The 16002-nt window shown below is 46.2% G+C and overlaps 1 protein-coding gene and 1 long non-coding RNA gene across 2 annotated transcripts in view; one reads left to right on the plus strand and one right to left on the minus strand.

The window, feature by feature from the left end:
• Positions 1-10880, minus strand: part of LOC143989311 (uncharacterized) — a 69199-nt gene extending 58319 nt beyond the window's left edge. The window contains exons 1-2 of the long non-coding RNA XR_013277012.1: positions 10724-10880; positions 6706-6865 (exon numbers count right to left, since the gene is read on the minus strand). This is a non-coding gene — a long non-coding RNA (uncharacterized LOC143989311). The remainder of the gene's footprint in view (positions 1-6705; positions 6866-10723) is intronic.
• A 2299-nt stretch (positions 10881-13179) lies between these two features.
• Positions 13180-16002, plus strand: part of LOC143989414 (uncharacterized) — a 39793-nt gene continuing 36970 nt past the window's right edge. Inside the window, exons 1-5 of the mRNA XM_077489532.1 lie at positions 13180-13328; positions 13415-13538; positions 13655-13752; positions 13841-14059; positions 15605-15749. Of these exons, the coding sequence (XP_077345658.1) occupies positions 13454-13538; positions 13655-13752; positions 13841-14059; positions 15605-15749 (547 nt within the window). The 5' untranslated portion in view covers positions 13180-13328; positions 13415-13453. The remainder of the gene's footprint in view (positions 13329-13414; positions 13539-13654; positions 13753-13840; positions 14060-15604; positions 15750-16002) is intronic.

Here is a 16002-nt window from a genome sequence, read left to right on the forward strand (position 1 = left end):
GGGAGTGTGCACGGAGACAGGATACCCCCCAGCTGTGCTGCCCCAGGTCGCTAATTCTAGTCGCAAATGCGACCTGGCACCCGGGCTCTGGCCATATGTCGCACACTGCATCAAATTGGTCTGCATGGCTGTCATCCCAGAAGGAAGGCTCTTCCAATGATGATGCACATGAAAGCCGGCAAACAGTTTGCTGAAGACAAGCAGACTAAGGACATGGATTACTGGAACCATGTCCTGTGGTCTGATGAGACCAAGATAAACTTATTTGGTTCAGACGGTGTCAAGCGTGTGTGGTGGCAACCAGGTTAGGAGTACAAAGACAAGTGTGTCTTGCCTACAGTCAAGCATGATGGTGGGAGTGTCATGGTCTGGGGCTGCATGAGTGCTGCCGGCACTGGGGAGCTACAGATCATTGAGGGAACCAACATGTACTGAGCATGATCCCCTCCCTTCAAGGACTGGGCCACAGGGCAGTATTCCAACATAACGACCACAAACACACCTCCACGATGACCACTGCATTACTAAAGAAGCTGAGGGTAAAGGTGATGGACTGGCCAAGCATGTCTCCAGACCTAAACCCTATTGAGCATCTGTGGGACATCCTCAAATGAAAAGTGGAGGAGCGCAAGGTCTCTAACATCCACCAGCTCTGTGATGTCGTCATGGAGGAGTGGAAGAGGACTCCAGTGGCAACCTGTGAAGCTCTGGTGACCTCCATGCCCAAGAGGGTTAAGGCAGTGCTGGTAAATAATGGTGGCCACACAAAATACTGACACTTTGGGCCCCATTTGGACATTTTCACTTAGGGGTGTACTCACTTTTGATGCCAGCAGTTTAATGGCTGTGTGTTGAGGAGACAGCAAATTTATACTGTTATATAAGATGCACACTCACTACTTTACATTGTAGCAAAGTGTCATTTCTTCAGTGTTGTCACATGAAAAGATATAATAAAATATTTGCAATAATGTGAGGGGTGTACTAACTTTTGTGAGATACTGTGTATATATTTATTATTAAAGAGGAAGTGAACCCTGATGAGTTTACTTCCTCTTTGATTCCCTGCAAAGGTAAAGCATAATGGACTACAATGCATCGCATAGTAGTCCATTATGTGTCACTTACCTGACACAGGAGCCAGCGAAGTCACCGCTGTCCCCTGTAGTCCGGAGCATCCATCTTCTCGGTGGGTCTCGGTGCTCCGCCGCTGTCATTTGGCGAAGCCGCGATGACGTCACTCCCGCGCATGGGAGCCGCCACTCGCGGCATATCGCCGTTGACAGCGGTGCGCCGTAGACAGCGGTGCCTGTCTTTCAGCAAATATCTCCTAAACCGTGTAGGTTTAGGAGATATTTCTTGGACCTACAGATAAGCCTTAATCTAGGCTTACCTGTAGGTCAAAGTTGGTTGTAAGGGTTTACAAGCACTTTAATGTCTAAACCGCTGGCAACAAAAGTGAGTACACCCCTAAATGAAAATGTCCAAATTGGGCCCAAAGTGTCAATATTTTGTGTGGCTACCATTATTCTCCATCACTGCCCTAACCCTCTTGGGCATGGAGTTCACCAGAGCTTCACAGGTTGGCACGGCAGTCCTCTTCCACTCCTCCATGACAACATCACGGAACTGGTGGATGTTAGAGACCTTGCGCTCCTCCACCTTCCATTTGAGGATGTCCCACAGATGCTCAATAGGGTTTAGGTCTGGAGACATGCTTGGCCAGTCCATCCCCTTTACCCTCAGCTTCTTTAGCAAGGCAGTGGTCATCTTGGAGGTGTGTTTGGAGTCATTCGGTTGAAATACTGCCCTGTGGCCCAGTCTCCGAAGGGAGGGGATCATGCTCAGGTTCAGTATGTCACAGTACATGTTGGCATTCATGGTTCCCCCAATGAACTGTAGCTCCCCAGTTCCGGCAGCACTCATGCAGCCCCAGAAAATGACACTCCCACCACCATCCTTGACTGTAAGACAAACTTGTCTTTGTACGCCTCACATGGTTGCCGCCACACACGTTTGACACCATCTGAACCAAATAAGTTCATATTGGTCTCATCGGACCACAGGACATGGTTCCAGTAATCCATGCCCTTAGTCTGCTTGTCTTCAGAAAACTGTTGGTGGGCTCTCTCGTGCATCATCTTTAGAAGAGGCTTCCTTGTGGGACGACAACCATGCAGACCAATTTGATGCAGTGTGTGGCATATGGTCTGAGCACTGACAGGGTGACCCCCCACCCCTTCAACCTCTGCAGCAATGCTGGCAGCACTCGTAGCAACCTCTGGATATGATGTCGAGCAAGTGCACTCAACTTGTTTGGTCGACCATGGCTAGGCCTGTTCCGAGTGGAACATTTGGACATTTTCACTTAGGGGTGTACTCACTTTTGTTGCCAGCGGTTTAGACATTAACTACTTCAATATAGGGCACTTATACACCTTCCTGCCCAGACCAATTTTCAGCTTTCAGCGCTGTCGCACTTTGAATGACAATTGTACGTGTCGTGCTACACTGTACCCAAACTACATTTTTATCATTTTGTTCCCACAAATAGAGCTTTCTTTTGGTGCCATTTGATCACCTCTGGAGTTTTTATTTTCTGCTAAACCAAAAAAAAAAAGAAGAAAAAAAAGACAGAAAATTTTGAAAAAAAAAAATTACATTGTTTTTTGGTTTCAGTTACAAAACGTTGTAAATAAGTATGTTTACTCCTTCACTGATAAGGCGGCACCGATGAGGTGGCACTAATATACGGCATGGATAGGCAGCACTAATGTACTGTAACATATGGTACTGATGGATGCCAGTGCCAAACAATGCCTGCCAATCAGTGATGCCCATTGTGGGCACTGATTGGCATCCCTGGTGGTCTAGGGTGGCCTATCTGGTGGTGGGTTTTCCTGGTGGTCTAGCGTGGCATACCTGGTGGGCATCCTCGAGGGGGGCTGCAATGATAATCGATCAGCAAAGACCTCCCCCCATCAGAGGAGCAACCGATCGGCTCTCCTCTATTCGTGTCTACTTGCATCTGACAGATGCGAGTGAGGAAAAGCTGATCACCGGCTCTTCCCGTTTACATCGTGATTGGACACGGCTGATCACGTGGTAAAGAGTCTCCGCCAGAGACTCTTTACCTAGATCGGAGTTACAGTGTGTCAGACTGACACACCGCAACAACGATCGCTGCGATGCGCGTCCCCGGCTTAATATCCTGAAGACGTCATAGGATGTCTGGTCAGGTTATTTAAACCCCTTTGCCACCGTCATTTTGCTATATGGCAGGGGGCAAGTGGTTAATTGCTGTGTGTTGCGTTATTTTGAGGGGACAGCAAATTTACACTGTTATACAAGCTGTACACTCACTACTTAATATTATAGCAAAGTGTCATTTCTTCAGTGTCATCCCATGAAAAGATTAAATATTTACAAAAAAAAAAAAAAGTGTGAGGGGTGTACTCACTTTTGTGAGATACCGTATATTTTGCAGCTTGTAAGTGGTTTATAAACACAAGCAATTTCTTTATCTATAACTTGAGAGGAATATTTCAGTAACAGAAGAATAGGATTGTGTTTTAGTGTGGTGGTGAATGTGTCAGGACAAGTCGGTGTACACAGCAGCCGGAAACTATTCAATAGCCGAGTATACCAGGCGACAGAAGAATACCCGACACCGTCCTCCCCGACACCCCCCACCACCACATTCCAGGTTGTAAAAACTACGACATACCAGGATACCATCACCAAGCCTGTTATGTCCGATTATCTGATGCACAAAACAATATACAACTTTTACAACACATTTTTAAATGAAAATATAAACAATTTCACACATTTATCACACTAGTCTAAGCAATCTGTACACTGGTTATCTTATGACAAAAGGGACAGCTCCCTACAAATCCAAATCCTTCTGCCCTTAAAAAGCGATCCTTGTATGGAGGGCACTGATAATCGGTACCTGTAGAGAGCACCATTCTGGAATGTTCAGTAATGGAGGGAAAGGGCATAGAGACCAGACTGAAGATCCCTTGAAAAAGGTAAGTACTGTACATTTTCTGAAATTTACATTTTTTTTTTTATTTATTTTGCAACTCTCAAAACCAACAGATCAGTTACAGGCTTCCCTGCCCCCTGCAGGACTCTACTGGATTTGCAATTTAAAAACTATCTCTGGGCAGCAATAAAACCTCCTGGTCCCACCTACACGCAATTTTACTTATCCGTAATCACCATCATGTGACCCTCCGCGACACCCCTTCTGGTAGCGGAGACAAGTGTTCCAGGCCTACCAACTAGTCTTGTTGTCAATTCTCGCAACCCGACATCATGACGTCGTCGTTTGAAATGGAGGGCCCCCTCTAACCTTCAGGACCCTGTGTGAACCCAGCCAATAGGAAGTGCTTGCGTCATCAGAAGACAACATACACAAGTGCAGAAGGCCCCTTCCGCATTGCATTCAGGAAGAAAGAAGACCCTGGACCCAGCCTGTCACATGACTGCATTTTTGAGGGAAAATGTAAGGCTTTTTTTAACCAGTTGTTGACCGTGCTATAGCCGATGACCGCTACAGATCGGCCAACCAGTTCGCGGAGGGTAGTCATAGGACACAGTTGATCGTAGATCAGGTTAAGGGGCCAATCACGGCGGCCCTTTACCATGTGATCAGCTTTGTCCAATCACAGTTGATCACATTGTAAACATAAGTCTGTTATCAGCACTCCTTTCCTCATGCTGACAGCAGGAGAGGAGAGCCAATAATTGGCCTGTGTGAAAGGGACATCTAAACTGATCAGAAGGTCACTGATTATCAGTGTCCTGATTATCAGTGCAGTCCCTACACGCATGAGGTGTTGGGCCTCTAACATAGGAAAATGCTGATTTTCCTACACCAGGGATATGCAATTAGGGGATCTCCAGCTGTTGCAAAACTACAAGTCCCATCATGCCTCTGCCTCTGGGTGTCATGCTTGTGGCTGTTAGAGTCTTGCTATGCCTCATGGGAGTTGTAGTTCTGCAACAGCTGGAGGTCCGCTAATTGCCTATCCCTGTCCTACACGTTATAGATCACTGCTCACGCCGGTGTGAGAGCAATAACTTTTACACCAGAGCTCCTTCGTAATTCTAAACTGAAGACCTGCGGGGGTTTTGAAGTGTTGCCTATGAAAAAAAATATAGGGTACTGAAGCTTTTCACCGTTTCGCGGCCACGTGCAATTTTAAAGTGGAGCTCTACCCAAAAGGGGAAGCTCCGCTAGCTTGCCTTCCCGTTGACACATTTGGCACCTTTGGGGGGGGGGGGGGGGAGGGGGGGGGGGTACCTGCTTTTGACAGGTGCCGCTCTCACTTCCGGCTGACTTTGCTGTAGAGAACTCAGCCGGAAGTTCAGCCCCCCTCCTCCTTCCCCTGCCATTCGCATGCGTAGTAGGGAACCAGCTGTGAAGGCGCAAGGCTTCACTCCTGGATGTCCTTTAGCTGAGATGGCGACGGCAGCACCCGAAATCCAATTGAAAAATTGGCTTGGGTGAAGACACCGCTGAATTCATGGACAGGTTAAAGAGGAAGTAAACCCTGATGGGTTTACTTCCTCTTTTTTTCCCTGCAAAGGTAAAGCATAATGGACTACTATGCATCGCATAGTAGCTCATTATGTGTCACTTACCTGACACAGGAGCCAGCGAAGTCGCCGCTGATCCCTGTAGTCCGCCGCGTCCATCTTGCTGGTGGCGTCTCGCAGCTCCGACCAATGACAGCGGCGAAGCCGCGATGACGTCACTCCCGCGCATGCGCACGGGAGTCACGCCTCGCAGCTCCGCCGCTGTCATACGGCGAGGCCGCGATGACGTCACTCCCGCGCATGCGCACGGGAGTCGACAAATTTGGCAACTCCATTCTTGGACTTGCCGCATTTAGTGCGCATGCGCGCCGCTGTCTACGGCGCATGCGCCGTAGACAGCGGTGCCCATTTTCGGGCAAATATCTCCTAAACCATATAGGTTTAGGAGATATTACTTGGACCTACAGGTAAGCCTTAATCTAGGCTTACCTGTAGGTCAAAGTTGTTTGGAAGGGTTTACTTCCATTTTAAGTGTCTATATATTAAAAAAGTCAGATACAGAAATTGTAGCTGCTGACTTTTAATTACTTCTGAAGGAGCCTAGAGCAGCGCCTTAAAGGTTTGACATGTTGGATATCTATTTACTCACCACAATGTCGTCTTTTATACATTCTACCTAAAAATTGGGTAATAAATTACATTTAGGTATCAAAATATTTACTTTAGTGTATTTTTTTTTTTTTTACCAGGAAACGTTTAGAAAAGAGCCAAGAGCTCCCCCTACTGACTGCTTCCAAAATACAACGTAGTCACACTCTACTTACTCTTATAAACCCTAAGTGGGTGACAATGAGTTTGCTAAAACACTGTGCATCAAACTGTCAGACATTTTTCATAAAAAAATATATTTTACTTTCATTTTTTTTTTTTATGGATCTCACAGCATGTTTTATATATATATATATATATATTTATTATAAAAGGTCAATTTAATCCTCATTTTTTTTCCTCTGTAATTATATATATATATATATATATATATACACACACACACATGGGAATTAAGAAAAAAAAAAGGGGGGGGGGGGGGTTAAATTGACATTTTAGAGACAATACATTGATGGGGGTTCAGAGTCTCACCCCTGTTCCTACCTTGCCTACTTCGGCATTGCCCATACCGATGACTTTAATCCGCAGCGCCTTGCGGCTCTCCTTCCTCTTCTGCAGGTTGGCCTCCATGTCGTGTTCAGGATCGCAGCGACGGCAGTGTGACGGCGACGGGAGACACACATGGCATAGGGACTCCACACACCTGCATAAAGCACATACATGAGAAGGAGGAAGATATAAAGAAGATGTATTGGGGGGGGGGGGGGCAGAAAATGTAGAGGGAGAACCAATAGGTGTATAGGGAAATCAATAGATACAGTGGGGGTCAGTAGACATAGAGGGGAACCACTAAGTGTATAAGGAGGTCAAGAAGTGTATAGGAAGGTAAGTAGGTGTAAAGGGGGTTGGGAGAGGTACAGGAGGAGTCACATTGATGTACAGGGGGTCAGCGGGTATATAGGGAGGTCAGTAGATTTAATGGGGTTCTGGAGATGTATAGGGAGGTAAGCCGATTTAATGGGGTACCGGAGATGTATAGGGAGGTCCGTAGATTTAAAACGGGGTTCAGGAGATGCCAAGCTGGATGGAAAAGGACCAGTAGATGATAGGCTCAGCAACGGCATGCAATGCCAAGCTGCTGCAAAGAAAACAGAATATTGGCATTAAAAAGGGCATCAACTCCAGAGATAAAACGATAATTCTCCCGCTCTACAAGACTCTGGTCCGGCTGCACCTGGACTATGCTGGCCGGTTCTGGGCACCAGTCCTCAGGAAGGATGTACTGGAAATGGAGCGAGTACAAAGAAGGGCAACAAAGCTAATAAAGGGTCTGGAGGATATTAGTTATGAGGAAAGGTTGAGAGCACTGAACTTATTCTCTCTGGAGAAGAGACGCTTGAGAGGGGATATGATTTCAATATACAAATACCGTACTGGTGACCCCACAATAGGGAAAAAAAACTTTTTCGCAGGAGGGAGTTTAACAAGACTTGTGGCCACTCAAAATTAGAAGAAAAGAGGTTTAACCTTAAACTACGTAGAGGGTTCTTTACTGTAAGAGCTGCAAGGATGTGGAATTCCCTTCCACATGCGGTGGTCTCAGCAGGGGGCATTGATAATTTCAAGAAACTATTAGATAAGCACGCGAACGACCGCAACATACAGGGATATACAATGTAATACTGACATATAATCACACACGTAGGTTGGACTTGTGTCTTTTTTCAACGTCACCTACTATGTAACTATAACTGTGGGTATAGGATTGTATGATTTATTTTAGTTATTTTTTTAAGGTTGAACTGGATGGACGTGTGTCTTTTTTCAACCTGACTATGTATGAGATGTATAGGGGAGGTCAATAGATATATTGGGGTCAAGTAAATGTAGAGGGGAGATCGGGAGATGAATGGGGAGGTCAGGAGGTGTTCAGAGATATTCAATAGCTATATTGGAGATCAGTAGGTGAATGTGGTGGGAGACTGGGAAGGGTATAGAAGAGGTAAGATGTACTGGGGGTCAGTGAGTGCATAGGGAGGTCAAAATATAGATTGGGGGTCAGTAATTGCAGAGGGAAACCAGTAGGTGTATTTGGGAGGTCAATACGTGTAGTGTGGTGTGGTGTGGTGATCAGGAGATGTATAAGAAGGTAGGTAGGTGTATAGGGGGTTGGGAGAGGAAGGCGTCAGAAGATGTACACCAGGTCAGCGAGCATACAGGGAGGTCAATAAATGTAGAGGGGAACCACTGGGGGGGGGGGGGGAGGTATAGAAGGGATTAGAAGATGTACTGGGGTTCAGGAGATGTATAGGGAGGTCAATAGAGATATTGGGGGTCAGTAAATGTAGAGGGGAACCAGTAGATGTATAGGGAGATGAACAGATATATTGGGGGTCAGTAGGTGCATAGGGAGGTCAGGAGATGTATAGGAAAATTAGGAGTATAGGGGGTTGAAAGAGGTACGAGGGGCGATCAGAAGATGTATGAAGAAGAGGTCAGTAGGTGTATAGGGATAGGGTGATCAATCGTTATTGTGCAGATCAGTAAGTGAATGGGGGGGGGGATAGAAGGGGTCAGAAGATGTACTAGGAGTTAATAAATGTAGAGGGGAATCAGTAGATGTATAGGGAGATTAATTGATATGTTGGGGGTCAGTAGGGGCATGGGGAGGTCAGGAGATGTATAGGAAAAAATAAGGAGGAGTATAGGGGGTTGGGAGAGGTACAGGTGACCAGGAGATGTATGAAGGAGAGGTCAGTAGGTGTATAGGGAGATCAATAGATAAGTTGGGGGTCAGTAGGGGTATGGGGAGGTCAGGCGATGTATAGGAAGGGAAGTAGGTGTATAGGGGGCTGGGAGAGGTACAGGAGGAGTCAGACGATGTGCAGGGTGTCAGGAGATGTAAAGGGAGGTCAGGAGATTTCATGGGGTTCAGAAGATGTATAGGAAGGTCAATAGATATATTGGGGGTCAAGTAAATGTAGAAGGGAACCAGTAGGTATACAGGGAGGTCAGGAGATGTATAGGGGGTTGGAAGATGTACAGGAGGTCCAGCAGGTTGGAGGGGGGGGGGTGATCAGGAGATGTATGGAGAGGTCAGTAGCCGCTATATTGGGGGGAGTGAAGAGAGGTATAAAAAGGGGCAAGATGATGTACTGCGGGTCAGCGAGTGTCTAGAGGTCAGTAGATATAAAGGAGTTCGGGAGATTTGATTTACAGGGAGGCCAACAAATATATTGGGTGTCAGTAAATGTAGAGGGGAACCAGTAGGTGCATAGGGAGATCAATTGATATGCTGGGGGTCAGTAGGGGCATGGGGAGGTCAGGAGATGTATAGGGGGTTGGGAGTGGTACATGAGGATTCAAAAAAATGCACAGGGGGGTCAGTAGGTGTATAGGGAAGTCAATAGATATGTTGGAGGTCGGTAAATGTAGAGGGTTACCAGTAGGTACATAGGGAGGTCAGGAGAGGTATAAGGGGTTGGGAGATATACAGCAGGCATATTGGGGGGGGGGGGGTCAGGAAATGTATGGAGAGGTCAGGTGGTGTATAGGGAGATCAATAAGAGGTATAGAAGGGGTCGGAAGATGTACTGGAAGGTCAGTGAGTGTATGGAAAGGTATAAGGTGGGGATAGAGATAAATATATATATAGGTTGGGGGATATATGGGGGGAGGGGTCAGGGGGTAAATAGGAGGTCAAATGACTTATGAAGGGTCAGGAGATGTGGGGGGATCAGTAAGGTGTATATAAGAGTTAGGGGATGTACAGGGGGAGTTCACGAGATATAATTGGGGGTCAGTAGGACTATAGGGGTAGGTTTATATGGGGGTAGGTAGGAAGGTCTATATGGGGGTCAGTAGGAGTATGGGGGGTAGGTGTATATAGGAGTCATTAGGAGTATAGGTGAGTCGGTAGGTGTATATAGGGGTCATTAGGAGTATAGGGGGGTCAGGAGTATAGGTGGGCCGGTAGGTGTATATAGGGGGTCATTCGGAGTATAGGGGGGGTCAGTAGGCGTATAGGTGGGTTGGTGGGTGTATATAGGGGTCATTAGCAGTATAGGGGGTCAGTAGGAGTATAGGTGGGCCGGTAGGTGTATATAGGGGTCATTCGGATTATAGGGGGGTCAGTAGGAGTATAGGTGGGTTGGTAGGTGTATATAGGGGTCATTAGCAGTATAGGGGGTCAGTAGTATAGGGGGTAGGTATATAGGTAGGAGTAGGGGGGTGGTAGGAGTAGATGGGGGGGTACGTAGGAGTATAGGGGGTTTGGTAGGTGTATAAGGGGGTAGGTAGGAGGGTTTATAGGTGGCAGTAGGAGTATAGGGGGGTAGGTAGGTGTATTGGGGGGGTGGGTAGAAGTATTAGGTAGGAGTATAGGGGGGTGGGTAGGTGTATTAGGTAGGAGTATGGGGGGTTAGGTAGTTGTATTGGGAGTAGGTAGGTGTATATGGTGGGGTCGGTAGGTGTATTAGGAATGAGTAGATGAGGGGTGTACAGTGCGGGGATATAACGATCGGTTTTGTAACACTCCGCTCGGTATCGGTGGGGTACTCACCGCTCTCACGGTTCCCCTCGGCCGGTCCGCTCTTCCCCTCCGCTCTCCTCCATGTCAAAACAACCGGAGCTCCCCGGACAGGGGGGGCGTGGACACATGACATCATACCTAGCGGCAAACAAGCAGCTGTAGTGTCTGCGCAGTGCTAAATTTCTGGCGGCAACGTCACTTCCGTAGCTTTCTGTGATAGGCAGCAAAATATGACACTACAGCGGCTTGTTTGCCGCTAGGTATGATGTCATGTGTCCCCGCCCCCCTGTCCGGGGAGCTCCGGTTGTTTTGACATGGAGGAGAGCGGAGGGGGAGAGTGGTGAGTACCCCACCGATACCGAGCGGAGTGTTACAATACCGATCGTTATATCACCGCACTGTACATCCCTCATCTACTCATTCCTAATACACCTACCTACCGACCCCACCATATACACCTACCTACTCCCAATACACCTACCGACCTACCCCCCCCCTATACTCCTACTGCCACCTATAAACCCATCTACCTACCCCCTTATACACCTACCAAACCCCCTATACTCCTACGTACCCCCCCATCTACTCCTACCTAATACACCTACCGACCCCCCCATATACTCCTACCGACCCCCCCCTACTCCTACCTATATACCTACCCCCTATACTACTGACCCCCCTATACTGCTAATGACCCCTATATACACCTACCTATACTACTGATCCCCCTATATACACCTACCGACCCACCTATACTCCGAGTGACCCCTATATAACCTACCGGCCCCCCTATACTCCTGACCCCCTATACTCCTAATGACCCCTATATACACCTACCGACCCACCTATACTCCTACTGACCCCCCTATACTCCTAATGACTCCTATATACACCTACCCCCCTATACTCCTACTAACCCCCATATAGACCTTCCTACCTACCCCCTATACTCCTACTGACCCCCAAATATATCTCTTGAACTCCCCCTGTACATCCCCTAACCCTTATATACACCTTACTGATCCCCCCACATCTCCTGACCCTTCATAAGTCATTTGACCTCCTATTTACCTCCTGACCCCTCCCCCCATATATCCCCCAACCTATATATATATATATATATATATATATATATATATATATATATATATATCCCCACCTTATACCTTTCCATACACTCACTGACCTTCCAGTACATCTTCTGACCCCCTCTATACCTCTTACTGATCTCCCTATACACCACCTGACCTCTCCATACATTTCCTGACACCCCCCCCCCCCCCAATATGCCTGCTGACCCCTGCTGTACATCCCCCAACCCCTTATACCTCTCCTGACCTCCCTATGTACCTACTGGTAACCCTCTACATTTACCGACCTCCAACATATCTATTGACTTCCCTATACACCTACTGACCCCCCCTGTGCATTTTTTGAATCCTCATGTACCGCTCCCAACCCCCTATACATCTCCTGACTTCCCCATGCCCCTACTGACCCCCAACATATCAATTGATCTCCCTATGCACCTACTGCTTCCCCTCTACATTTACTGACCCCCCCCCCCCAATATATTGTCCTCCCTGTAAATATCCTGAACTCCTTTATCTCTACTGACCTCCAGTACGTCTTCTGACCCCTTTTGTACCTCCCCCTCCCCCCACAATATAACTAATGATCTCCCTATACACCACCTGACCTCTCCATACAGCTCCTATATTTTGTACTTTTTGCTATAATAAATATCCCCATTTTTTGTAAAGCACATTTTTCCTCAGTTTAGGCCGATATGTATTCTACATATTTTTGGTAAAAAAAAAAACGCAATAAGCGTATATTGATTGGTTTGCACAAAAAATGTACAAAATACAAAATAGGGGATAGATTTATGGCATTTTTAATATATTTTTTTTTTTTTTACTAATAATAGCAGCAATCTGCGATTTTTATCGGGACTGCAACATTATGGCGGACAAATCAGACACTTTTGACACATTTTTGGGAGCGTTGGCATTAATACAACGATCGGTGCTATAAAAATGCACTGATTACTGTATAAATGTCACTGGCAGGGAAGGTGTTCCCTAGGTGTGTTTCTAACTGTGGGGGGGGGGGGAGGGGACTGACCTAGAGGAAATGACAGATCGTGGTTCCTAGCCATTAGGAACTCACAATCTGTCTCTCCTCACAGAACAGAACAGGGATTTGTGTGTTTACACACACACACACACGTCCCTGTTCTGCCTCTCCTGCCTGCGATCGCTCGTGGCGGGCGGTCATCGCGACCGTTGGCACGAGCATAGGCACCCCTGCAGTGCAGCGGGCGCTTTTCTGCTATCCCGATCCCACGAGCCGACGTATAGCTACAACGGGGCTCGCGGGATCGTACCGACCTGCCGCAGTATAATGACGGCGGCTGGTCGGCAAGCAGTTAATTAAATACAGACCTGACCAAAGAGGTGAGGAGGATTCATTTGCTTTTTCTATTCATGTTCAAATCTAGAGTTTTCCTTCTGTGAAGTCTGGTGATCATGTGACCGTCACATCGCCTTCACCTCCCTTCCTGATGGAATAGAGAAATAAAAAGAGGATTCCAGAAGTCACCACCAAGATCACTGAGCTGCTGACAGGAGAGGTGAGCGGTGCTGGGAATTCTGGGACATTATCCAGTAACAGACAAGGGATGTGTCTGGATGGTGACTGTATCATTGTGTGTGTCAGGTTCCTATAAGGTGTCAGGATGTCACTGTCTATTTCTCCATGGAGGAGTGGGAGTATTTAGAAGGACACAAGGATCTCTACAAGGACGTCATGATGGACAATCAGCCGCCCCTCACATCACCGGGTAAGAGGAGACTTTATTGTAAAGGAGAGAGCAGTACGGAGGCTCCACCTAGATCCCCCATCATCTGATAAACACATAGAAACAATGTATTCAGTCAGTGTGTGTGTTTCCTACAGATGGATCCAGTAATGGGAACCCACCAGAGAGATGTCCCCGTCCTCTGTATTCCCGGGATTCCACACAGGAAGATCACACCATCCCCCACCATCATCAGGTAGATGAGGAACAATCACTGATAGTATCATTAGGATCTGTACATCATCTGCATTGTTACAATTGATGTTATTTTATTATTTATTCAGACTGGAAACTTGAGTTATTTTAAAGCTGATATTAAAGAAGAGATAAAAGATGAGGATGGGGTAAAGGAGAAGTCAGAGTCATTAAAAGGACAAAAAGATCTGTACCAGGACACCATGGTGGAGTCATCCAGCTACAGAAACCCACCAGAGAGATGTCCCCGTCCTCTGTATTCCCGGGATTCCACACAGGAAGGTCACACCATCCCTCACCATCATCAGGTAGGTGAGGAACAATCACTGATAGTAATGAGTTGTACACAGCATGTTTGCTACAATAAATGTTTTAGTATATATTCAGAGTGGAAATCTCATGGATGATAATGCTTTTGTTAACCCCTTCCCGCCGAGCGTACGCAGATGTGCGTACTCGGCTTCCGGGGGGTATACCGGGATGATGCCCGCACCTGCAGGCATCATCCCGGTACCGTTTTTTACAGCGGAGGCGATTGGCTATCCAGCCATAACAACCGAAGCGGCTAACAGCCGCTCGGCTGTTATGCCGGAGGAGCGGGAGGGGACGTCCCCCTCCTGCCTCTGTTACCGATGCTCCCGCTCAATCGGGATCACCGATTCAACATCCGATGCCTCCGGCTGCCGGGGAGGAACTGGAAGGAAGCCGTAATCGGCTTCATCCCAGTCTCCTAATAGTAAACACGGAAGCGACGTGATGACGTCACTTCCCGTTTACTCGGCTGCCAATGGCGCCGGTTTTAAAAAAAAAAATACACGGTATTCAGAATTGCCGTTTTCGGCGATCTGAATACATTGAAGTGTAAAGGAGGGATCGGGGGTCTTTTAGACCCCCGATCCCTCCATAAAGAGTACCTGTCACCACCTATTACTGTCACAAGGGATGTTTACATGTGACAGCAAAAGTGATCAAATTTTTTATTTTATTTTTTAAAAACAAATTTTTAGTCATTTTAAATTTTTAAAAAAAATGTTTAAAGCGCCCGCCGTCCCCGCGAGCTCACGAAGCAAAGAAAACACATACGGAAGTCGCGCCCGCATATGTAAACGGTTTTCAAATCACACATGTGAGGTATCGCCGCGATCGTCGGAGCAAGAGCAATAATTCTAGCACTAGACCTCCTCTGTAACTCTAACCTGGTAACCGTAAAAAAAAAAAAAAAAAATGAAAGTGTCGCCTATTGAGATTTTTAGGTACCGTACTTTGTCGTCAATCCACTAGTGTGTGCAATTCTAAAGTGTGACATGTTTGGTATCTATTTACTCGGCGTAACATTATCTTTCACATTATGCAAAAAAATTGGGCTAATTTTACTGTTTAGTTTTTTTTTTAATTCATGAAAGTGTCCCTTTTCCCAAAAAGTTGCGTTTAAAACACCACTGCGCAAATACCGTGTGACATAAAATATTGCAACAATCGCCGTTTTATTCTCTAGAGTCTCTGCTAAATATATATATATATATATATATATATATATATATATATATATATATATATATGTTTGGGGGTTCCAAGTAATTTTCTAGCAAAAAATATGGATTTTAACTTGTAAACACCAAATGCCAAAAATAGGCTTAGTCATGAAAGGGTTAAAGAAGTGTTTAAAAAGGAGAATGAAGTGTATGGAATGACGGAAATATTTTTATAAGGATATGATGGAGCCACCTCACTGTTACAAAGTTGTTAGAAGCATCTACCATTGTGAAGACAATGTGTGGATTTAGTTTGTGTGATGTCACAATATTAAGGCTTATATTTTACAGATGTTATTTTCTATACCTTTTTTGGTTTAGGGTGAAGATCTGATAGATATAAAAGTTCATGTTAAATCAGAAGAAGAAGAAGAGAGGTATGTGAGGGATGATCCGCAGTCTATGGAGGAGGATGGAATAAGGGGGACATTTATAGAGGAGGACACTTCTACAGAGATCAGCACAGGTGGGTCATTAACACTAAATACATTCCTCCACCCATACTGCTCACTGATTGGTCCAGAGTAGGGCAAGGACTGGGTGATATCAGCCTGTAATCCCCTGGTCACTTTCCTGAGCTGTGTTCCCAATCCTGTATTTCTGTATTTCTCTGAGATAGTGTTCATTCTATATGCTGCAGACACAATTATGTATGTAGACTGGATTTATGTAGATTCTGGGGATCAGCTGGCAGCAAAATGTTAATTTTCACAATAGGC

This window comes from Lithobates pipiens, unplaced genomic scaffold, assembly GCF_037356315.1.
Source record: "Lithobates pipiens isolate NorthernLeopardFrog02 unplaced genomic scaffold, aLitPip1_a1.2 Scaffold_18, whole genome shotgun sequence".
NCBI classification, from domain to species: Eukaryota; Metazoa; Chordata; class Amphibia; order Anura; family Ranidae; genus Lithobates; species Lithobates pipiens.